Genomic DNA, 24252 nt, shown 5'->3' with positions numbered 1-24252 from the left:
ATAAAGTGTTGCAATGGAGGGAGAAGAAAAAAGATTGATGTCACGGCGACAAGAGGCAAAAACATTACTTAAAACTGCCTTCAACTCAAAATGGAAACGTAAGAATAACTTAATCTGCCAAAACTGAAGTCATCATCTTGTCCCTTTCTTTTAGACTATAATCTCTTCTAATAACATCAATATTAACAAAAAGATACGGAGTAACATCTCATAATTATTTAGACATCATAAAACACCACCTAGTGTCACTCCATATCCAAATAACCAACTTTACCTGCTTAGCATTTTCCAGTCATTTTATTCAAGATATGCCATGTCTACACTTCTGAGAAAAATTAATCTTAAAAAAGAAGCAAACCTTCTAACAAACTTTACACGATTAATAAGTACTGTGATTATAACAAAACGAACATTTAGTTGGGTTACTCCGTACACACTAAACTGTTGCCAAAATATTTGTCCCCCCCCCCCCTCCTCGAATTACAGGCCTATTGATACAGCGGACTTTGGATTAATTTATTAGGTAGTGAATTGAGGTCCGGATTAGTAACACTGCTCATTACATATGTTAAGTCCCATTGTCTCAAGTCTCTTAACCTTATCTTGGTGACCTAACTCCTTACACAATTGGCTAGTTAATTCTACATGGTCAGACATCGTATTTTGCCTTCCAAACTGGTTGCATCACTTTTCTCAATAAGAATTTGAGAAATAACACAACACTAATTCAGTGACCGGTGAGCTATGTTCGTTCTCCCAGATAAAAACAGACGACCTCCAACTGATCAGAAACTATACACAGAATAATGAATGTGCTAAGAAACAAATCATTTCTTTTTCTACCAAGTTTCATGACGTTACATCAGTTTGGGGGAGCACAAGAGCGAGGATCTAAAACAAAAAGAGCAGCAAGTAGGAATATATAGAGGGTATAGAAAAAAAGGAACAGGTAAGTCTTAAACAAGAATTACGCTGCTGAACTAAAGCAACTGCTATGAATTTGGCCTTTGCATAAGGTCTATAGAAACAATAAGGGGGAAAAAATAATAATAAATATAATGAGATATACAATAAAATAAATCCTCAAAATTATTATATATATTCAATTAATAAGTAAGAAGTGGGTATGTTTTCATCCCGTATTACTTTTTACATTCAGGCTCTCTAAAAGAGTTTTTACTGCATATATGCTAAATCTACAAAAAGAAAGAAAAAAAGAGTATTGGGAGGGGGGAGTGGGGGACAGATAGAGAACAACAAAATCTACCTGTTATTGATTTATGAATTGCTCCGGGTACTTATTGATGTGAATGTTATAGTAGCACAAGTGGGATTTGTCTGCTCTGACGGCAAGGATGAGGAACCTGAGCTCGGGGAGAACAATGAAGAAGGCTCTGCTGCGCTTTCTTTTGCTTTTAAATCAAATTCTGAAAGTAGCCCTGGTTTTGTTATGCTCATTTCATCAATTTCTACTTCTCCCTGGAGCATCCTAACCACAGTAGACATCACAGGTCGTAGTTTTGTTATTCCCTGGGTGCAGAGTAGAGCAATCTTCAAGAATCTATTGGCCTCTTCAATATCAAGATCTCCCCTAAATGCTTCATCAATCAACTCCACAAGTGTCTCTTTTTCAAACATTCTCCACGCCTGCATCAGGTTTAATCCGATGAGATACTTCATATGTAGAGCATAATCATTAAAACTTAACTATAGATACTAAAGGTGTAGAAAGTTAAAATAAGATCGTATACTCTCAGTCCTCCGTTCCAAAACAAAGTCTGTGCTAACCTATTCCTTTTAATTTATAATATAAGTCAGTCTACAATGTCAACATAGTACCAAATATCACTTATATACAGATATCGAGTAGCAATGTAGCCTTTGTAGGTCCTTTCACAGCATGAATTACTCCCTGAGTTTTTTGGTTGTTCCACTTCATTTTTCAAGGTCAAATTCTATAAAATCTACCTTCTCCGATTTATAATAATAGCAACGCCTGAGTTTCAAGCTTGCCAATACACATATTGTATCATTAAAATCTTTAATTATATTTTAGCAAAATCAAATGTTAATCATTTGAAAGTACACATCTAGACATTGTACCAAGGCCTCACATAATTATGATTTTCCTAATGTATAATATACAAAAGAGGAGTGTGTGTGTGTGTGCGCAATGTAAATTCACCAATGGTGGAAGTGTGATTACAAGGAACCTTGATGGATTCATTTTGATGTAGTTATGAATTATAGAAATATTATACTCACACTTGGGGCCACTTTATCACTACATTCTAAAAAAAAAAATCAAATGCACACCCCTCAAAATGCAATGATCCACCTCTCACTAACTCTAATAAAACTACCCCGCTACCAATTAACACACAATAAAATAAGAAAGTCAATTGTTTTGAATAAAAACCTGTGTCGGTCAAACTCGTGCAACTAATCCGGGACGAAAGGATTAGTGTGTTTAGATTGAGGTCATGAGATGGGAAGAGAAGGTGATCCATTTTTTATTATTCAACGTTGTAAAGGCAGAGGGAAGGAAAGGAAGTTGGAGAGATAAATTGTCTTTCCCTTTCTTAAAAGAAATATAATTTCAATGTTGGAAAGATGTGGGAGAAAAATGCAAGCCCTCTTCTCCCTTCATCTCCATAATTACCAATCAAACTCACTATAAAAGAGCAATTACACAGCTGATGGAAGGCGACAGTGCAGTAATTGATCAAACATATATTCCAATAGTCCAACAAACATGTATTACCCTTTGAAGAAGATAAAGTCTAGACAGATATGCATGCACACACAACAAATTTCAAGTGCCAATATGTATTACCCTTTGAAGGAGATGTTGGTCTCCAGGAGGAAGCCGTCTATTTCTATTGCATCTACCACAGACAATTTCCAAAAGGAGAACGCCAAAACTGTAAATGTCAGCTTTTCTTGTCAACTGGCCTCTAAGAGCATATTCAGGCGCCAAATAGCCTCTGCATAAAACAGTCACTGTGTCAGGTGATCCAGGTCACACAATGAAGAACTGCAAATTGATTATATTAAATGATAAACATATGTTAAGAGACATAAATATCATCTACATTATGGTTAATCCAGCTATATAGCATCTTAGTGCAGCCAGAAAATATCATAGAATTCATATTAGCATGCATAATACAGAGAACTATATAATAATATTATAAATTTGAAAATGGAACCACAAAGATATCTCATTATCAGTTAATAAATGGACATATTAATTTCAGTACTCCCCTCATTTCTGAAAGATGTATCCATATTCTGTTTTGAGGTGTTTTTATTTGATGTACTCATTTCTACTTTTCTATTTTCGGTAAGCATATGTTACCATCTTACCTCCTTATTCAACATTTTTTAAACCTTCTCACTCTTATTTTATTCTCTATTTTCTTGCACCCACCCACCTTACCCTTTGACTCCTAATTTATCCACCTTATTCTTACACCCACTCAACTCACCTAGAAACCAGGTCTACAGCAGATGGGTATATCAAAAGAAAAGGGTGGGAGTAGTTAGATACTTTAGAAGACTAAAGACTTTGCCGAGATAGGCTTGATGAAATGTACATAGGTTCTCTAAGAAGCACTTTTCATTAATATAAGCAACAGATAACATGACAAACTAAAAGAATTTGTATCAGGTGGAGAATATACGTCTTTGAGGAGGTGATTTCAGAAAAAATACTATGACAAAAAAGGCACACAATTCAAGAAACACTGCAATATATATGGCCCTCCACATATGACCAGCTTCCTAACATTTTATCAAGCCTAGAAATAAAATTGTAATTTGAATTCCACATTTCTCAAGTTCAGTGCAATCAAACAGTTTACGATATAAGCAATTGGACAAACCAAAAAAGAGAAATCAATTACTCTGCAACTCACAGTGTCCCTGCAACCCTTGTGCTAACATGCGTCATGTTGGCTGGTATAAGTTTTGCCAAACCAAAATCTGTAATTTTGGCTGACAAATCTTTGTCAAGGAGAATATTGCTTGCTTTGATATCTCTATGCACGATATGAGGATGGGTTTCTTCATGAAGAAATGTAAGCCCCCTTGCAACACCAATACATATATTTCTCCTTACTCTCCAATTGAAATCAATGCCGCCAGGGTTCTGACCTAAAAGTAAACAAACTTTCATATATATATATATGTTCAAATTAAAAAAAGGAAAAAAAAAAAAGAAGCAAAGCAGGAATTAATCTGGCCATTAGACCAGTCATTGAACAGAAAATTACCGAGTAAACTCTGAGAAAGGCTGTTATTCTCAAGATATCTCGAGACCAAAATTCTATTATTTCCTTCTGTACAACAACCTAGAATCCCAACCAAATTTTCATGCTCAATAGTTGCAAGGACAGTCAATTCAGTCACGAATTCACGCAAGCCTTGTCTTGATTCTGGTGACAGCACTTTAACAGCAATCAAAGTTCCATCTTTGAGCCTTCCCTGCTCACAATAAAATTTGCAAGGACTGTTAGTATAAAAAGGCATAACGAAATGGCTGCAATGTTAAGATTTTACAACTGTCTCAACATAAAAGACCATCACGCATGCTTCTTCAAATTACATTGTTATATTACAGCATAGCTGAATAGCCCATTACAATCAGTCAAGATAAGTTTATGACATAAGAATTTCTTTATTAAACAAAAATTTAAGTTACAAGTAAAATGAGTACCAGCTGAAATGCAACATTGAAATTTATTTTTTCATATTTGTCCAATTCTAATCATGATGATAACAGCTACTGATGCAAATCCAGGTTCATTATCCTAATGACCACCACAACTGCAATTTGTTATTAAAGGAGAGATTGGATGCCAAGAACTTGTGCATCCCAGAAATTACCTTGTAGACAAGCCCAAAACCACCCTCCCCAATCTTATTTACTTGGCTGAAGTTTCCCGTTGCATGTTGTAATTCCTTGTAAGTATAGAACTTTATATATTCTACACCTGAAACTACAGGAAGTATGGGAGAAGAATTACATACACAAAACTTAATTCATGAACAGTCTCACATATGCAGGCATCAGATCACTTAATTTCAAATAACGTTCATATTTATAGAATCCATAGCAGAATGATCAAGGCTTGAAGCTATAACCGTTTACTCCTTTTGTCACTTTTAAATCATCACATTTTTCATTATGCTTAACCTACTCTAATTGTCCCACTTCCTTTTATGGAACGGGTGCATATTATTCCCTTCACACTACCAAAAGTTAAGGCCCACACTCTCTCTCACTCAATTAGAAAATTCCTATTTCCCATCACATCTACTTTTCTATTAAATTAAAAATATAAAAATAAGCCAACAACTTATCACCTAGACACCTATCACAAACCTTCCTTCAACGATTAAAGTTGGACAAACGCAGTATTAATTATGTGCATCTGTTAATGTAAATCCTTAATCCTACAAACAAAATATTACAGAATGGCAACGTCAAGATGCAAAAGTGCAATTTCACCATGAAGTTGAAGATCATTTACAATGCACCAAACCCAAAATAATAGGTTATTAAGTATAAACCACCAAATCTATCAAATCAAGACGACATTTGTAGGCTCATACAACATAAGCTTAAACCAAAAATAATTTTTCCAAGTTATGCACTACCTTTGTTTCTTAAAGTTTTTCACACTTTGATTTTTGCATTATTCACATATTTCACTTTTACCATTGTTTGTAATTTATACTAAGGAAAAAAAAAATATTCTTGCGGGATCTTGTTAGATAATTAGATTGATCTCAATATGTATTATAGTGATCAAATTTTTATAATTTTTAATGATACAAGATTAGAGACATTTTGGTTAAAGTTTTATACTGGCAAGTATGAATAGCCGAATAGGAAAAATGTATTGAACTTGAAGAAAAGGTGATAGTAGCAACTAGGAGACAGATAAATTAAAAATAAAAAATTAATAATAATAATAAAAAAATAAAAAAGATATCTCATAATAGTCATGTTTGATAGCTAGCTAACCCCTACTCAAAAAGAGTGAACCCCCGGCCCCCAAAATTTTCATGGACCTAGTTCACAACATCAAGATTACAAGCTTTTTCCTTCATTTAAAAAAAAAAAAAAAAAAAGGCTAACGCCACCAGGGCCCCTTTGTTTGATCTTTGCAGTTTTAGCCTTCTAACTATAAGTAATACTGCTGAGTGCTTTGTTCAAGACCTTCAGCTCAAAGAGAGCTTCATGGACACAAACTTTCAGGGACGGTAGTTGAAGATAAGTATAAGTATGTTGTTTAATATCAAAAGATAAAATCGAGTGCTTTTAGTTTATACAAAAGTGGATTACTCCTATTTGCCAATTGGTGTGTGCATGTGTCTACACATAACTAGCATGTATACATAAATGTATGTTTATGTATTTCACAAGTATAGCTATGAAGAAAGTATTAATGACTTATCTTTTCCAAGGGCTTCCACTAATTTCCAACTTCAGGATAATTTAATTAAAGATATATGCTAATACATAGTATACAAGATTATCCCAAAGCCTAAAGTAAGTACGAAGTATATTGCAAAGAGGCTCAACCTATGCACACTCCTTTTTTACCAAATGTGGAGAATTCACCATCAATTGCGCCAATCCTAACACATTAAAGTTACCAGGGCAAAATTTCATGTACAACTCCACTCGTTAACAAATGCAAACACAAATTGGTCAAGGAAGCAAGTAAAAGCAATGTAGGTTACTAGGTTGACAATTCATGCAGAAAAACAAATGAGATTGCGACATATAACTGTCTTAGTCTTTTAAGGAAATGCTTCTACCTCCAACAATGTCTACAGTTGGTTCATCAACGGACCGAGCTCCATTTCCACAAATGAAGAGGAAGCAAGTCATTAATAGACTTGCTATTTTAAACTCCTATCAAATCAACCTTGCAAATCCTTCCCTTCAACAAGAAAACTATCAAATAAATTAGCATGTTTCGCATGTTCACCAAATCCAAACACTCAGCTTCAGCTAACCACCCGAAATTTTATTCGACAACCCAAAAGGGTGAATGGATTTACATAATCATAAAGGAAGATGATGTCTAAAACTAGCAACTTAATAGAAATTGAATATCCAGCAGAATATTTCCAAATATTAAGATAACATATTCCAATGTACTATAAAAGAATTTTGATTAAGTTCAAGTAATCAAGTATAATAAATTGACAACCAATAAAAATTGCTTTAAAAAGGATGGTTTTTCCTCAAATTTTATTTCAGAATATAAAAAAATAAATCCAGCATTTTCTAAATTAAGCATATGACATAGATGATAATTCAATAGAAAACTATCAGCTCACTTAAAATGAAATTTAGCATAATATATAGAAACTAAAATCAGCCCTAGAAAATTGAAAATCAAATACAAAAAAGCTCAAATTAGACAATAATTCACTTCTGTTCATCTAAATTCAATAAGAATTAAATGGGCCTGTTTGAAAATTCAAGTATAAAGAATTACCCAGTTTAACAGCAGCAATTTAAAGCAAAAATATTTATACATAAATATTAAAGCATAAATATTTATACAAGACTCCTAATACCCAAGTCAAATAATGAAAAATATAATTAAGCCCCACAAAAATAAATGATGATTAAAGACAAAATCTGCATAAGAAAACCAAAAATCTTACCTTAGATTTGTAGGAGAGAGAAACAAAATTTGCACAAACCAGAAAATTATTGAGAGATTATTGAAGATAAAAAAAAAATGTACTAAATGGTACAGCAATTCTCGGTTGGAAAAACCCAGAATTTGATCAATAATTAATAATTAAAAAAAAAACAAATACTCAATAATTAAGTTGAGAAAAAATAATAATAATAAAAAAAAAAAGTGTATGAGAAAAAATGTTGAAGAAGAGGAGAGAGAAAACGTGGTTGTATGAATTTATGGACTCTCGGCAACTAAGTGAAGTTTGGATAAATGAATACGAAATTGACTTTTCTAACACGTAGAAAGAGCAAGTCGTACTGTGTTGCTGTGTTGAATTGTTGATTCTTGAATTAATTCGTTTTATTCAAATAGAGTATAGACTAACATAAATATTTTCACAAAGGAATTTTTGACTTCTTTGGTAGGGCGGGGTTGGGTGAAAATTTTGTATACATAAATGACCTTATTCAAAAGGAAAATTTGATAAGGTGTATCTAAATGTATTATTTAGTATTTTTTTTTTTGTTAATTTTTAAATCTTAAAATGAGTATTTTTTTTTTTTTTAAAGTCACCTTTTGGTTTCTCTCAAAAAAAAAAAAAAGTCACCTTTTGGTGTACTTATCTGCATCCGGGTGAATATAAATGATTATGCATGGTTGAAGGCTTGAAGCTTAAATGTTGGAAGTTACGAGTCTTACGACTTATGAGTAACGTGAACAAGCGTTTTGGTTGGAGCTTAAGAGTTGGAAGTTACGATTATTACGACTTATGAGTAATGTGAACACACGGTCTAATTTTAGAGCTGATCAAATTAAATTGATTATATGATGATTTGGGGTGCCAATTTTTTGGATTGGAATATATTTTTATGCTATTGTTGATCTTCAGTTTTGATTGAGTAAATTGTTTTGCCTAAATGTCAAACCAAAATGTTTTCTAGTTCAAGCCATGTTTGTTACATGGTTAGCTCCAATGCTTGATTTTTATTACATTAAATGCCAAGAACTAGGTCAGCTGATATTTTTTTTTTTTTTTTTTTGAAACAAAGGTCGGCTGATTAAGTGATTAGTAATAATATAGCAATATTATGGTTTTCTTATATATTGATGTTTTAAAAATAAGTAGAGTAAAGCTTTGTTCACTTCACCTAACAAAAATAATACTAAGTAGAAATAATTTTAGTTCAATAAAAATAAATTCAATTCAATAAAATTCAATATAATTAAAGAAGAAATATAATTAAAAATTAGTTAAATAATTTCAGTTCAACAAACATTTTTAATTCAGTAAAAGTAATTTCATTTCAGTAAAAATAATCTAAGTTTAGCAAAAATAATTTCAATTTAGTAAAATTAATTTCACTTCTGCAAAAAAACAAGAGACTTATTAAAAAAACAATTGAATTTTCAAACATGTCAGATGAAAATAAAACAAGAGATTCTGACTATATATATAGAACCGATAAAAATAAAAATAAAAGGAAATTTTAGATTTTAACACCTCACAAAAACGCAAAAATTGATGTTAACACCCCCATAAAAAAAATGGATTTTAACACAAGATAAATTTCTAAAAATTTGATATTACCACCACTTAACTGATTCTGTTTAGGAATCTGTTAAGTGGGTCCATAAGCCACGTGTCGTGTTATTATTGGCCAAAAAAATAAAAAAAAAGAAAAAAAAATAATAAAAAAAAGAAAAAGAATAAAAACCTAAAACTACCCAGCCACCACCACAGCACCACCCCCGCGCCACCGCCGGCTTCCCCCCAACTCACCACATCCCTCCACGAAACCACCACCCGTGTCGCACTACCACCCCCAACCCACCTGAACCCTCCCTCTCCCTTTCCCGCAACCGTATCGCCCCCAAAAACCACCAAACTCAAAACCCTTGTTCCCCAAAACGACCACGAATCTGGCCAAAAATGGCCGAAATTGGCCGGTTTTAGGGATTAGTGGCCTTAACCGACCGATTTTAGCCTTTTAAGGCCGGATTCGTGGCCGTTTAGAGGGGACGGGGGTTTTGGGTTTGGTGGTTTTTGGGGCGTTACGGTTGCGGGAACGGGAGGGGGAGTGTTCAGGTGGGTTGGGGGTGGTGGTTTCGAGGAGGGTTGTGGTGAGTTGGGGGGAAGGCGGCGGTGGCGCAGGGGTGGTGCTATGGTGGTGGCTGGGTAGTTTTAGGTTTTTATTTTTATTTTTTTTTAATTTCTCTTTTTTTTAACAAATAAAATGCTGACACGTGTTAATGTGGGCCACACTTAACAGAATTTTTGGATGGAAACCGTTAAGTGGTGGTAATACCAATTTTTTGGAAATTTATCTAGTGTTAAAATCAATTTTTTTTTATGGGGGTGTTAAAATCAATTTTCGTGTTTTTGTGAGGTGTTAAAATCTAAAATAACAAAAAAAAACAATAATTTTCAATTGTTTTTAGGATTTAGGAAAAAAAAAGCTGCTTGTATATACTACCTCCGTTAATAGTTATGTGCAACTTTTGCCATTTTTGTCCGCTCGGGGTTATGTGCAACTTTCTATTTTCTTTCTATTTTTAGTAAAAAAAAAGGGGCAAAATTACAATTTTACCCTTAATTTTAATTGTTTTATTTTTTAATCAATACCATTATAATATCCTAAACTAAATTAACCTAAACTAATCAGATTCACCTAATCTAATTGTTCCCTCCTTTTATCTTCCAATTCCACTCCTCTCTCTTCATTCACACAACTTCCCAACTACCCAAATTAATTGTGATGTTTCGTTCTCCCTATATCTTCTGGAGAGTTCATAAGATGAACCCTAGTTCATCTTCTGGGTTTTTCTCTCTCCTCTATTCTTCCGATTTTCTCTATTTTTCACTCCAGATCTACTCTCCTCTTCTCGTTTCTTTCTCAATCAAAGTCCCTCCTTAAAAATGTTGAACTTAGATCCTCTTAAGGATTCTTATATGGCTACGGATGACAAGGGAGAGGAGAATTTGATCCTCAATTTCATGCACTGCTTTGAGGTTGGATCTTCTTTTCCTCGTGAATTTTACGAGTCTACTGAGACCGGTGCGTACTGCTCTCTGTACACTTACAGAGCCCTTGGTCAATTCCTCAAAAGCCTCAATGAGGAAGAGAAAGCGAAGAAAGAGGAGGGTGTTAGTGAGTCCCGTCGTAAATCGCTTGATTTCTCAGAGATGGCTGTAGATCTGGCTGCTGAGCAAGGTGAGGGCAGTGCTGTTGTGCCCACTAAGCCTAGATCAAAGAGGGAAAGGCCACCCCCTCGAGTTAAGGCCACCAGGAAAGCCGCGCGTGTTGCCCTGAGAAGGATGCGTGGCCTCCCTGACTATGAGTTCATTGTGCTGTCTTCTGATGAGGAGCCTGATGAGGAACCTCCAGCCAAGAAACCAGAAGTGCCTTCTTGTTCTGTTCCTGTTGTGACGTGCTATGTGAGGCGGATGAACCCTACGGTTCAACCCTCTGAGTAGCTACACTCGTAACGCTTCCTAACCCTAACTTATTTAATTTTTGTTATTGAGTCCCATTTTTAAGTTGATTGTGTATGCTTCTGACATGGTTTGTTTATGGTGGTTGTGTTATGCACATATACTCCGAATTTTATTATGTTGTGGTGGCTTTGTTGTGCTGTGATGTTGTATGTGGTGTTTGTGATTTTGTCCTTTAATATTTGGAAATTTTGATGGACATGGTGTTGCTTTTCCTGTCCTGTTATTGTTGGATTTTTTGATGGATATGTTTTTGGTGCTTATGTCCTGTTTATGTTGGATATTATGATGGATATGGGTTTGTTGGTTCTGTCCTTTTTATGTTGGATATTATGATGGATATGGGTTTGGTGCTTCTGTCCTTTTTATGTTGGATATGGTTTTAGTGCTTCTATCCTATTACTGTTGGATATTATGTTGGCTATTGATGCATTTTAAGAGTTGGATAATGATGCATTTTAAGAGTTGGATATTATGTTGGATATGGGTTTGTTGGTTCTGTCCTTTTTATGTTGGATATTATGATGGATATGGGTTTGGTGCTTTCTGTCCTTTTTATGTTGGATATTATGTTGGATATGGTTTTAGTGCTTCTATCCTATTACTGTTGGATATTATGTTGGCTATTGATGCATTTTAAGAGTTGGATAATGATGCATTTTAAGAGTTGGATATTATGTTGGATATGGTTGATGTTATCATGGCATATGGCATATGGGAATTTGGTTGTTGAATGATGATCCTTTATGATGGTTTCTTGATTTGGGTGTTTGGGTTGTTGTGTGAAAAATGTTCTCAATGATCATTGTGTAGAGAACAATTTCCAATGGAGTTCCCTGCACATACCCCTTTTTGTTATTGTTTAACAGTCCCCATTGGCTCTATACTATTTGTGTTGTGTGTTCAATCCAAATGATGAAGGGACTCCTATGAATTACTATTTGAACAATGGTATAGCTCCACCAATCACTATATTGTGATTGATGTTGAGGTAACCATGTTTGAAAGGTTGTGTGTACAAAAAAATTGATCTCCTGATGGATTCATGTGATTAAGTACTTCAACTTACTTGATAAAAAGGCTACAAAAAGCCTCTTACAAATGCACTAGAACTAAACCACCACTGCCTTTCATGTGTGTTTCAATACTCTACCATACAAAATACACCTAACCACCTATTCATTGGTACACAAAAATAACTAAACAAAAGTGAAATTTAACATATCATTGTTCACTACTAAGTGGTTATGTGTGGCAGTGTGTGGTTGTTTGCTGTGTGTCTTTGTAATTAGTCTGCATCTACCTCCATGTCTTCTGTTTCTGCTTCATGATTTCCCTGGGGTGCTGGCCTGAACATTGTGTTCAGGTATTCCACAGCTTCCACCACTATACTCCTTTCTACTTCAATCTGATTTGGGAGAATGCCTAAATTCTCAAGCTTTTTCTTGTTCATATGTGGGATTTTATACTTGTTCCCTCCTTCTGCCTTTAGAATCTTGATCATGCATCTTTGTAATGTCACCCAAATGTACTTGTTTACTTCTAGTTTGAAATTGTTATAAGACTCAATGACCTTTTCAACAAGTTCATCTACATTCTTTGGAAAAGATTGATATTGCAAAGATTGAATAGATCTAAATAGACCTAAGTCTAACACATTCAAATCTGGTGATTGTGCTGGTTGGAACACAAACTCAATGTTAAATCCATTTGCTTGTGTTACTTGAATGAACTCTTCATCTCTTGGTATTTGATGTGGCCTTGCATTATCCCATTGAATCACCACATTTTTGGGCAACCTTGCTGGCCATTTTGACACTATTGCTGGTATGACTTTGTGAAGTAGCATGTCCCTTATTGCATCTCTGTTGACATTTTGAAGTGCTTTTGTGACCAATGTGCCAGCTGGTCTGTTTTTGCTTGACTTTTTTGCCCTTTCTTGTTGTGTGAATGGGAATATCCCATATTTCCCATCATGTAGGAGTTCCCCATGTGTCCCATACAGAGGCTTTCCTATAATGGCCATGAACATAGCTTTTAATTTGAACCTCCTTGATTGTTGAGCCATATAGGGATCTTCCTCACTTGGTAGCAGATAAAATCTTCTTTTTTTAGGGTTTAGATAAAACCATTTCTCATCAATGTGGATGGAATACTTCATGTCATCAAATGTGGGGTTCTCATTCCCTTGGATTGGGTTTATGTGAGACAAAACCCACTTCATTCTTGCCACCTTGTGATCTGATGTTAGTGCTGGCTTGTTGTGTGTGTTCTGATTCTCCCCTTTTTCTTCAAATAATGAAGAGTAGCATGTGAAATTTTGAGTGCTGCAGCATATGATCTTTCTGTTTGCCTTAAGTGAAGTGGGACTGATTGTAGGAATTCATCAGAAAATTCCATTGGCTTTGGACCTGTCCTTCCTATCTTTTTGGACCTGACATCAATCAAATTCCCTTCTACCATCTGCCTTTTTATTTCATTGAACAGTCTTGTGATTGTTGATTTATGAACCTTGAACTTGATTGATAATTCTACCTTGTAGCCTCTTGGTAGGTTACCATCTTGCATTTTCAATAGCATTGCATCCACAATCTCTCTCTTTTGATGCATATTTAGCTGTTTTCTGTTTGGTTGGTGAGTCCCTTCTTCAAACAATGATGCTTGTGTTTCATCTTGCTGAGTTTGATTATTGTTGTTAATGGTTATGTCTTCTATTTCTGCCTCTTCTTGCATATTCTCATTGTCTGAATTGTATGCTTCAAAATCTGCATCTTGCAGCTGCTCTTCATAATCGTAGTAAATGTCTGCAATTTCTTCCTCTGAAATTAAGAGTTCAATGTCGAAAAAAGGGTCTTCATCTATTGCTGCCATGTCTTTTGTTTCCTGTTTTCACTTGTAGATTGTTGTAGATGGTGAAGGGGGGTGGGCTGATGAAGGTTTTTGATGAGATGATGCTGCCCTCAAGTTTAAGCCTTGATGATTTGATGACTAACTTCAGCTTAGCACTAATTTTAGATTAGGAGTAATTTTTTGGGTTGTTTATGAGCTAAACGTATGTAATTAGTGCTAACTTTTGGTGATTTTCAGCTAGCTTTTGAACAAAATTTGGTATGTAATTATTGAGAAGCATTCAATGCTTCATGAATGATGGAGGCTTCTATTTATAAGCCTCATGAATGCTGTAATGAAATCAGAAAACTTGGATTTTAAGTTTTTGTTTTTTAAAAAGTTAGAGGGAATTTTAAAATTCCCAAAATCAAAATTTTTATGAAAATTTGGGGGGGGGGGAAACATACTCCCTCCAAAAAAAATCAGATTTCCCCTCTTTATTTGCAAGTGGGGGGGACCACCTTTCTCTCTCCACTCACTTTAATTAACTCTCTTAAATCCCTCTAATCTTTGCCATCCAAATTTTGCCTTGGTAACCGTAATCATGTGCAAAGTTGCACATAACTATTAACGAAGGGAGTATATAGAAGTCAGATCCATAAACTCATCTGACATGTATGAACTGATATAGAACTGATAAAAATTTGCTTAGTAACTTGGTCAGAAACCATAAACTCAAGATTCTGACTAGCTTTATTTATCAACGCAACAACGTTACAAGGTCATTGCTTATTATACAGCAAAGCTCATCTCTCAGAATTTACAGCTCTCGAGAAGTCAGACTACTACAATACACACACACACAAGGCACTTATGGATTCACAAACAGCATCACCTTTGCAAGTTCGATTGCTTTCTGGCGACCGAAAAATTTCTCCACTATGGCAAGTGCAAACTCAATGCTGGTGCCCGGCCCTCTACTGGTAATAAGGTTGCCATCGACCACAACCCTGTTCTCAATTTCACTTGGATCTGACAGCTTATTGCACATAGCAGGGAAAGCTGTTGCCTTCTTGCCCTATATACCAAACAACAATTACATAAATATCCTTACATAAACAGAAGTAAAGCAAATAACTACACATTATTATTTTTTTTGATCTTTTTAAGTATTAATTCCAAAACACTAATATTATTAGATCAATCAAATGCCTGAACGGCACCAAGTCCAACTTGTCAACATGTAGTATAGCATAGCTTTTTGGGGTACTGGAAAGCAATCTGCATGAATTACCTTAAGCAAGCCATGAGGTTCGAAGACTAGAGCTGGAGATGCACATATTGCTCCATAGGGTTTGTTTGATTCCCTTTGTTTCTTCAGCATCTCAACTAACTTCTCTGACGCTGCAAATGCCTGGGCGCCTCCAAGTCCACCCTGCCAACAAGTAGGGCATCTAATGTTTAAGCCTTTTTATTACGAGCTAATCTGGAATTCTCTCTATCTTTTTTTCTCCGGGAGGGGGAGGGGGAGGGGGAGGGGGAGAGGGAGAGGAGAAAAAAGTTCAATTGTGCACTACTTACCGGCAAGACAATAAGATCATAAGAGGACTGTGCAGCCTCATCAAGATGCATATCTGCCACTAGTTTCACATTCCGAGAAGCCAATATCTCCAGCTTTTCTCCAACAGAAGCCACCACAACTTTTGCTTTAGCTCGTCGCAAGACATCAATTATTATGACAGCCTCCATTTCCTCAGAACCATCAGCTATTGGAACAAGAATCTAAGGGCAGAAAATCCACGATCATTTGGAGAAAGAGAAAATAGGTAAGAAGAATAAAAAGAAATCTCGATTCCAGCAGTTTTGTTACAGAATAATCTAAGCCAGACTTGTCTATTTCATAGCTAGCAGACTAGCAGTCTTACTTTCTTCTTATCCAATTAAAATGAATTAAGCATCTCACAAATGTCATATATCCCGAGTCCTGAATTCTGGCCATGATCTAGAGCATTCTTTCCCATGTCAGTATTAACTAATTTAAATTTACAGAGTAATAAGTTAATCTGAATCAAATTATATGAGTGTGTACACACGTGTACGCATGTACATGCGTGTGTGTATGTGAGCGCGCGTGCGTGTTCATGTATGTGTGTGCATGTAGGCTGTGTGCATGTAGGCCGTGTGCGTGTGTGAAAAAGTAGTTGCAGCAGCTAATATAAGCTTTAATGTGGCATACAAAATCGTTCTAGGGCCCCAGGGGCAGCCAGCCTATTAAATCTAAAACTTTAGTGAAATGGACCTAAATTAATTACTTGACTAGCTAGAAGAAAATGACAGGACTCACAGGAGTGTGGATGATAATGTGATATGATTGTCCAGAAAGCCAAACAGTTGAAACATAAGGATGACGAATCTCACCTGTGGACAATCATTAAATGTCCACTGCATTGAATTTAGCTCCCGGATTAAATATTCGCCCTCGTGATTGGAACGCATGATCTGAACAGGTTAGGGGAATCAGAATCAAGAATATAACAAGACAATCAAGCAAAAGTGGCTTTGTTATTTTGGCATTGCCAAAAAAGAAAAAGGAAGATAATGAGTTTACACCACACTTAGGCGTGACAGACAATCAGGAAAATAGTACGTAACACTTTTCTTGTAGGCACATTTTCGTAGAACTAAAATGCCATGGTTATGACCCAAGGGTATCACTGCTAGGTCAACTACTCAAGTGATATTCCAGATCTAATTATTCATTTTGTTCAACTCAACAGAAATAATAAAAACCCTTATTACCACACTGTTCATGACTTACAATTTATCACAATTAAAACAGTTTATCAGTTTATCTATGTATGTAAGGCCATCCAAATTTCATCACATTCTTTGATCAAGTATATATTTCCACTCTTGTTTGAAAATGTGAGAGACAATACTCATAAGAAGAGTATTAATAATGAAACTGTAATCATTTATAGCAATACAATTTCTAAGCTAGTTGAAAAGAGGAAACACTAACATTCAAAAACAAAAATATGAACAGTACTATTTCTTAAATATCTTCAAAAAACCCCCACAAAAGAAAAAAAAAATTAAAAAAAAATAAAAATAAAAATAAAAATAATATATATATATATATATATATATATATATATATATATATATATATATATATATATATATATATATATATATATATATATGGGGGCAAACAAGGAAGAAAAAAGGCGCCATTATAAACAGCACAAAATAATTGCATCTAAATGATACCATGTTCCACTTATTGTGATCTAATAAAGACAATAATGCAAAATAAAGAGTGCTTGCCCACAGAAGAAACTGTTCTACTATAAATATTATTAACTCAAGGAAAATTCCAACATTCTGAGACATAATTCTCAAAAGTGAAAGAGTCCTTAGGATTCAATTTGATTAAACAATTAAGGAACTTTGAGGGGAGAATTAGCTCCGCTGCTGTGCTCAATAATGCAATGATTTCAGTCCAGGAGTAAAACCTGTTCAAAAATTATAACTCAAGATACCTATGTTTCCACATGGACACAAGTGCTTGATCTGTAGACGAAGTCTTTAACCTAAAAGAAACAAGGAACAAAAGACCTCAACATGTAAGAGTCCCTTCCCTTAGGTCAATGTACCAATTACAACTTAAGAGTGCTAGTTGCATCGGGATATGACACCAAGTTCCTTCTTCCTTGCTATACAAGTGCCCTAGGCCCGTTCTTATCGACATACATAGTATTACATACAAGGAGCTACAAGAGATCCAAACATCCCAAAAATGGGAGCTGCAGGCAATGAGAATCATAGAAAAGGAGTAATCTCAAAACTAATATCGTAGAGTTATAATAGTCACAAGAGCTAATTGATAGTAATTCAAGTCTCATACAAGGTAATACTCTCGTAGGACTATAACAGCCAGAAGAGATGAATGATAGAACTACAAGTCTCATACAAAGGTCATATTTTTGCAGGATTATAACTGCCAAAAGAGCTAATTGCAGTAATTCAAGTCTCATATAAGGTTATTCATGAATCAATACATTTAAATGAGCATACAAATGGTTGAGAGCTACTTCCATCAATTGATAAAATTACTTTCAAGTATCTTCAACATTAGTAGTATATGACATCAACTACTTCAGCATTAGTCTATAAGCAGAAATCACAATCTAAAATTCTGTTTTCAAGAACGCACAGATGTGTCCATGTATCTATGTCTAACCAACCCAAAAATTTAGCTAAATTATTCCTTATCAAATATTTAAATACATGTGATTTGAAGAATAGTGTACATGAGAAAGCATACCAGTGGCCCAGCAACTCCCTCAGCCTTCTCCTTCCCATATAATTGTTCAACTAGTGTCACAGAGTATTCCATGGCAGTACCTGGTCCTCGACTTGTCACAACTGTACCATCCTGCTGAACCCTTGATTCAACTGCAGTTGCTGAAGATGACAATTGTTCCATAAAGGAAGGGTAACAAGTTGCCTAATAGACCACAAATGCAATGTTATTTCCGGTTTTCCACATATTTAATACCACAGCAATAATAGTAACTATATAAGAAGCACAATTGTCAAATTTTCATGAGCCCAATAGGTAATAACTTGGCTAAGCAGCAGAACTAGATGACCACAAATAATGATAACATCAGAACTTACCTTTAAGCCTTTGAGCAAGCCCCATGAACCCAAGGCAACCGCTGGCGCTGCACAGATTGCAGCATGAAGGCGGCCATCAGCAGCTTGTTTCTCCACCATGCTCTTTAAGGTTGCAGAGTCTTTTAAAGTAGAAGCACCTGGCATTCCCCCCTGCCAATATTAAAATACACATGTTAAATAATTTGACATTAGTGAAAATCTCCAAACAGGATATATTACAAGGAAGAAATGAAAGAGAAGATATTCATTAAAAATCCAACAGTGCTAGAGATTCTTGTAAAGAAGTACCAACTACCAAGGGGGGATATCTGAAAATTTTTGGAGTACCTGTCGTGTTAAGTAATGGTGCAAACACCTTACTAGTAGATCACAGCAGAATTAAACTACTTCTTTTTGTTCAAGAATGTATATGGTACTATTTCAAAACGGAATCTAACGGTCAGTCCTTTCTAATAACTTAAGGTTCACAAAGCCAGAGATCTGAAGTACAACTTGACTAATCAGTTCATGGTGTACAACAGCAGGCCCAATATTATTATTGTGCCACAATTCTTTTTAGCATGAAACATAAAACTTTCCTTTCCTTGCAAATTATCAAAATTTCTTATGTTATTAGTGCACAGAAAAAAGCCTCACTATAACTTTTTCCCTCTTCTTTCCCAGTTAGCACACAATGCAAAGGATTTGAAACAACGATGAGATCCAACAAATGTATTTAAATTTAATACCTAAAAGTTTTTGCTTAAGAGATAGGACTCTCCATACGATGCATATTTTCTGGTTCCTACAACAGAGGTAGAAAATGAATATTAACAGTTTACACTAAAATCTCAATAATTTTGTAACTAGGATGTTAGACAAAAACTTGCTTCAATATATTTAATACATTGTAACACTAAGGCAAAATACATCATCAAAGTAGAAATTATATAAAGTAAACCTTATTCTAAGACGTATATTGCCAATAACGGTTTAGCATTTATTTTTTTTCCTAAAATAAAAAAAAGGAAACAAATGACTATTAGATACATAATTCTGCTAACAACCCTTTTCCTAGAACTGATGCTTATTAGCAGCAGTTTAGGCTTCAACAAAATTCCATTAAGACACCACGTAAATTTCTCAAGTAAACAAAAAAAACCCGCTTTTGAGTGCCTTGATCAATACATCAGCAAGTTAAACTTCAATTTTTTAATGCATTAGAGTAATTATTTCATTGATGCACAGTCCTATCAATTGATAAATTTTGCATCAATGTGCTTGCGTCTTTCATGTTAACTACCAACGTACCATACAAAGAAAGCACACAATTTATAATGCACCACAACAAAATAATGTGCCAGAGACGAAAAAATTGAACCATTCTCAATATAGTGAGATATTTGCTGGCAAATAAAAAATAAAAATAAAAATTGAAGACATAGGTAGTAAGCTGGAGTATCAGAAGTTTAACTTTTGGTGTTCACAATAAGGTACCAGAGGAGAATTGGACAGGACATCAGGAAGGTAATTATGCATTGTTTTGCAGGTGTTCGGAATAAAATAAGAAAGTAAATTGATTAAAGAGCTGAAAATGTGGCCTTGTTAGTTTGGGATTTGTATCCAAAGCATACAAATAACTTAAACCCCCAATAAAAAAAAATTTGCTTCCAAAACTAAGAATTCAAATTCAGAAATTATTACAAGTAGAGAATTTTTCTCAAACCTTTGATTTTACTCCAACATTTTAACCACTCCTTTAACACTTTCTTGAATTTTTTTTTTTTTTTTGGCTCTCTTTTAAGACTCCCTTGATTTTTCTTGGGTGCCCTTTCGTTTGCTCACTCTGCTCACCTTTTTTCACTCTTTCAAATGATTATCTTGTTATATCCCTTTCTTTATATTGTACGGTTTCTTATGACAATTTATGTTAGCCAATACCCACCCCAAATCATTTTGGGACTAAGACTTTGTTGTTGTTGTCGTCGTAGTATTACCAAGTAGAGAATTTAGTATGAAAGCATATGAAGTTTGAAATACGCATCAACCAAAACTAGTACTCTGTGATGATATAGTTGATCAACAGCAAGTTTCAGCACTTGATACTGAGAATTACTCATAATACACTCAATACAAGTCATACAACTCAAAAAGCCATAGATTCTTCACCGCCAATTGTTCAAGTTGATGAAGAAGAATCTTAGAAAATTTGTTGTGTAACTTATGTTAGAACTTAGAGGAAGGCCGCCTTAAGGCCCTATTCTCTTCACCTTAAGAAAAATAATACTGTATTCAGTAAAAATGATTTCAATTCAGTACAAATAAGGTCAATTCAGTAAAAATATTTAATAATTTTCAATCAATAGAAATCAATAACTTTAAAGAAAAACTATAATTGAGAATCAATAAATATAAGTTTTATTTTGTAAATTCCTTTCACTTCAGCAAAAAATAATTTCAATTCAATAAAAATAATTTCAGTTCAACAAAAATAAGGTGAAGTGAACAGGGTCTTAGATGGAAGATTATGAAGAAACTATATTCAGAACTAATTACATACAAGTATTTTACTTTGTTACCACATAATGATCCCAAAATTATTTACAGAATCTATGAAAGAAAAATGATAATTGGGGCGCTGGAGGGTGACCATTTCAAGAAACACAAGATCATGGATATAAAGAGGGTTTCCCAAAAAAAAATAGTGAACTTGTACAAAGTACATCACTAGTCATCAAATAGTGCAAGTAAAAAAAAACAGAGGATGTACTATATAAATTGAAGCAAGCTTTCATTATTCATCTTTTACACTTCCTATAAATTAACACCCCCCCCCCCCAACTAAAAGGAACCTCAACATCACATTGCAGTATCAAGCCTCTGTGACAGCATTATCATTAGTTCATAATGGTGCGACTTCATTGATTAATAAAGAACTCCAATTTCCAAGATCACAAATGGAATCATAAGCATATATGCCAGTGATGTTAGATGTTACTTACATAAGTATTACAAGCTTTACAACGCATAAGCAAGACTTTAAAAAGCTTATACCAGAAAAGACAAAAGCTTTCCAGATAAAGGAAACCTAAATCATTCATTCTATTATGTTAAAAAGCATTTGTGATATGTTATAAACCAAGATTGAGGTCATCCCTCTCTTTTCTCCAAATCTCACTATGCTAAATTAAAGGTTTGCAATTAACAACTAAGCTACATTAATGACTTTGTACCAAACCAACTGGATTTGAAACTTCAATACCATGGTATTAATAGATAAACGTATAACTATAATAACTGGTTTGGTAGGTGACTAGGTGATAGTAAACTCACTACATATGCAACCGTAAATAAATAGAGTAGGGGAAAAAATAGCACTTACAGGAAGAGAAATGAGGTCAAAAACCGTCTGACTACAGTCATTTATCAACGCATCAGCGACAATCTTCACACTGTGACAAGCATCAACCTGGAGCCCCTTTTCAACGGAAGCAACAGTCACTTCAGCACCAGCTCTCCTTAAGACATCAATGGTAATCACTGCCTCCATAGGCTCTGTTCCATTTGCTATTGGAACTAAGACCTAAAACCCACAGTAAACAAATAGCATAAAACGGCATGAGTTTAAGAAGTTTCAACATTGCTACAGCCTCTGTACCAAAATAAGACTTCCTTTGTTCTTTAAAGCATGCACAATTGGACCACTTTTGACAATTAATATCTTTAGTAATTAAAAATTATAAAAAGTTATTCATAATTTATATTTACCTCAAATAATAACATTTATATATGAATAGCGCAAACGTCAAATTATTGCAAATTAAAAAAAACGGAGGAAATATGCTAATGCCACATTATATTGAAGGTCAATCTTGAAGAAATGCATTGATATACAGTACATGATTATCTTTACCATGCCACTATTTAGTCCTTTCTTCAATTTATCAATTCGGGCAACATTTAGTCTAAGTTTACAAACTTAATTTTAATAGTCGAATATCAGTTCCAACACTCCAAATACAAATATGGCCTATTATATAATAAGGTACAATTGTACAAAAAAAATAACAAACAATTAAAGAGTATAATAACCCCAACAAAAATTACACATGATCACATAATTTAAAGAGATTATATTGCTAAGAAAAACAAACAATTAAAACCCACAAAACCCCATTAACAAACAACAAAGTTGAGGCAAGTAAAAAATAGATTAGCTTAGATTAAAACCCAAAACCCACAAACACAAAATAAGCAAAATCATGAATTGAAGAATATTACATATATGAAAGAGATTTTCATCATTCGAAAAAATGAAACGAACCCATGAATAATATAAGAAAAATAGATAAGAAATTGTACCCTTTTAGCTTCGGAAGCCATGGATGAAGCTGAAACAGAAGCAGAGAAAGTGGAAAATTTAGGAGAAGAAAGAGGAAATCTGGAGAATAAATTGAGAGAAGTTGGAAATGGAAAAAGGGGTTGTTTCGAGAGAGTTGTAAATGGGGAAAGAGAGTTCAGGTGACGCGTGGCCATTTGGCTAGCTGGGTTGGGCTGATACTGTAAAAGACTCGCTAACCATGGATGCCAATTTTTTGCGTCATTTATCCTTTTATTACGGAGTATTAGGCAATACCAATTACCAAGTATTATTTTAAAATCAACTAGCTTTGCACAGGTTGTTAATTGGGTTAATTATTTTCATATGTAGGCATGCTTTATTTCTATAACTTAAAAAGAAAACAAAAAAAGATTGAGGATAGAACTGTGAAAGAAGATGAAGGAATTTAGTTAGATATATATACATAAAGATTGTGGGATATAAAATGACATATTAATTAAGATTATATTTAAATTAAGACAATCTATCTAATATATATATATAAATGAAAGTTTTTTCTAGGATTATAAATCTTAGTAGTAGCCAATTAAATAAGAGATTATTAATTTCTTTCTTGGCGTGCCATGTAGGATTATAAATCTTAGTAGTAGCCAATTAAATAAGAGATTATTAATTTCCTTTAGAATTAAATAATTTAAATGCCATGTAAGCAAAATTGGCGAATGAGATTTTTAAGTTTAAATTAATTAAATATTATATATTATCTTTTAATATTAGGAATATAAAGGGGAGTTTTTTCCCGAGTTTTTAGAGAGCCGCGTAGGATCTAATTTTCTCAGCGCGCCATGTAGGATTATAAATCTTAGTAGTAGCCAATTAAATAAGAGATTATAAATTTCTTTCTTAGCGCACCATGTAGGATTATAAATCTTAGTAGTAGCCAATTAAATAAGAGATTATTAATTCTTTTAGAATTAAATAATTTAAATGCCATGTAAGCAAAATTGGCGAATGAGATTTTTAAGTTTAAATTAATTAAATATTATATATTATCTTTTAATATTAGGAATTTTATCTAAATATATAACAAATTTTAGGCTCATAAATACAAAAAAAAAAAAAACATTATTTAAAAAAAAATAAAACAAACCGTGCATCGCACGGGCTTCATATAAAGGGGAGTTTTTTCCCGAGTTTTTAGAGAG

At 34.1% G+C, this 24252-nt stretch overlaps 3 protein-coding genes across 4 annotated transcripts; all 3 read right to left on the bottom strand.

Moving 5' to 3' along the window:
• Window positions 1-1066: 1066 nt before the first annotated feature.
• LOC110686911 (cold-responsive protein kinase 1-like) lies at window positions 1067-8028 on the bottom strand. 2 transcript variants are annotated; one of them, XM_021863525.1, is made up of 7 exons: window positions 7696-8028; window positions 6835-6973; window positions 4891-5003; window positions 4278-4488; window positions 3921-4158; window positions 2837-2987; window positions 1067-1647 (listed from the first exon to the last, which is right to left on the bottom strand). In XM_021863525.1, the coding sequence occupies exons 2-7, from the start codon at window positions 6905-6907 to the stop codon at window positions 1279-1281; spliced, it is 1155 nt and encodes a 384-aa protein (XP_021719217.1). In that variant the 5' UTR covers window positions 6908-6973; window positions 7696-8028; the 3' UTR covers window positions 1067-1278. The 2 variants fall into 2 exon arrangements, with proteins under 2 accessions (XP_021719217.1, XP_021719218.1); XM_021863526.1 differs by having other exon boundaries at window positions 6835-6959.
• A 4471-nt stretch (window positions 8029-12499) lies between these two features.
• On the bottom strand, window positions 12500-13435 carry LOC110686987. Its single transcript, XM_021863621.1, has one exon. The coding sequence runs from the start codon at window positions 13433-13435 to the stop codon at window positions 12500-12502; it is 936 nt and encodes a 311-aa protein (XP_021719313.1).
• Window positions 13436-14709: 1274 nt separating this feature from the next.
• Window positions 14710-23292, bottom strand: LOC110686910 (protein DJ-1 homolog B-like). The gene is made up of 8 exons (XM_021863524.1): window positions 23068-23292; window positions 22088-22288; window positions 18727-18876; window positions 18371-18553; window positions 16459-16539; window positions 15622-15822; window positions 15335-15475; window positions 14710-15118 (listed from the first exon to the last, which is right to left on the bottom strand). The coding sequence occupies exons 1-8, from the start codon at window positions 23239-23241 to the stop codon at window positions 14912-14914; spliced, it is 1338 nt and encodes a 445-aa protein (XP_021719216.1). The 5' UTR covers window positions 23242-23292; the 3' UTR covers window positions 14710-14911.
• Window positions 23293-24252: the final 960 nt, after the last annotated feature.

This window comes from Chenopodium quinoa, unplaced genomic scaffold (assembly GCF_001683475.1).
Source record: "Chenopodium quinoa cultivar QQ74 unplaced genomic scaffold, ASM168347v1, whole genome shotgun sequence".
NCBI classification, from domain to species: Eukaryota; Viridiplantae; Streptophyta; class Magnoliopsida; order Caryophyllales; family Amaranthaceae; genus Chenopodium; species Chenopodium quinoa.
This window is presented reverse-complemented; position numbering and strand designations above follow the sequence as displayed.

Excerpts from the sequence above, each read along its gene's own strand:
- LOC110686911 (XM_021863525.1), bottom strand. The coding sequence starts at position 6,907 with ATGACTTGCTTCCTCTTCATTTGTGGAAATGGAGCTCGGTCCGTTGAT. Across the intron at positions 4,489-4,890 it reads GTTTTGGGCTTGTCTACAAG|GGAAGGCTCAAAGATGGAAC; the intron begins GTAATTTCTGGG and ends TATTGTGAGCAG. Across the intron at positions 1,648-2,836 it reads ACCAACATCTCCTTCAAAGG|GCGTGGAGAATGTTTGAAAA; the intron begins GTAATACATATT and ends AACCTGATGCAG.
- LOC110686910 (XM_021863524.1), bottom strand. The coding sequence starts at position 23,241 with ATGGCCACGCGTCACCTGAACTCTCTTTCCCCATTTACAACTCTCTCG. Across the intron at positions 18,554-18,726 it reads GCTTGCTCAAAGGCTTAAAG|GCAACTTGTTACCCTTCCTT; the intron begins GTAAGTTCTGAT and ends GTGGTCTATTAG. Across the intron at positions 15,119-15,334 it reads AACCTCATGGCTTGCTTAAG|GGCAAGAAGGCAACAGCTTT; the intron begins GTAATTCATGCA and ends TTTGGTATATAG.
- LOC110686987 (XM_021863621.1), bottom strand. The coding sequence starts at position 13,435 with ATGAAGTGGGTTTTGTCTCACATAAACCCAATCCAAGGGAATGAGAAC.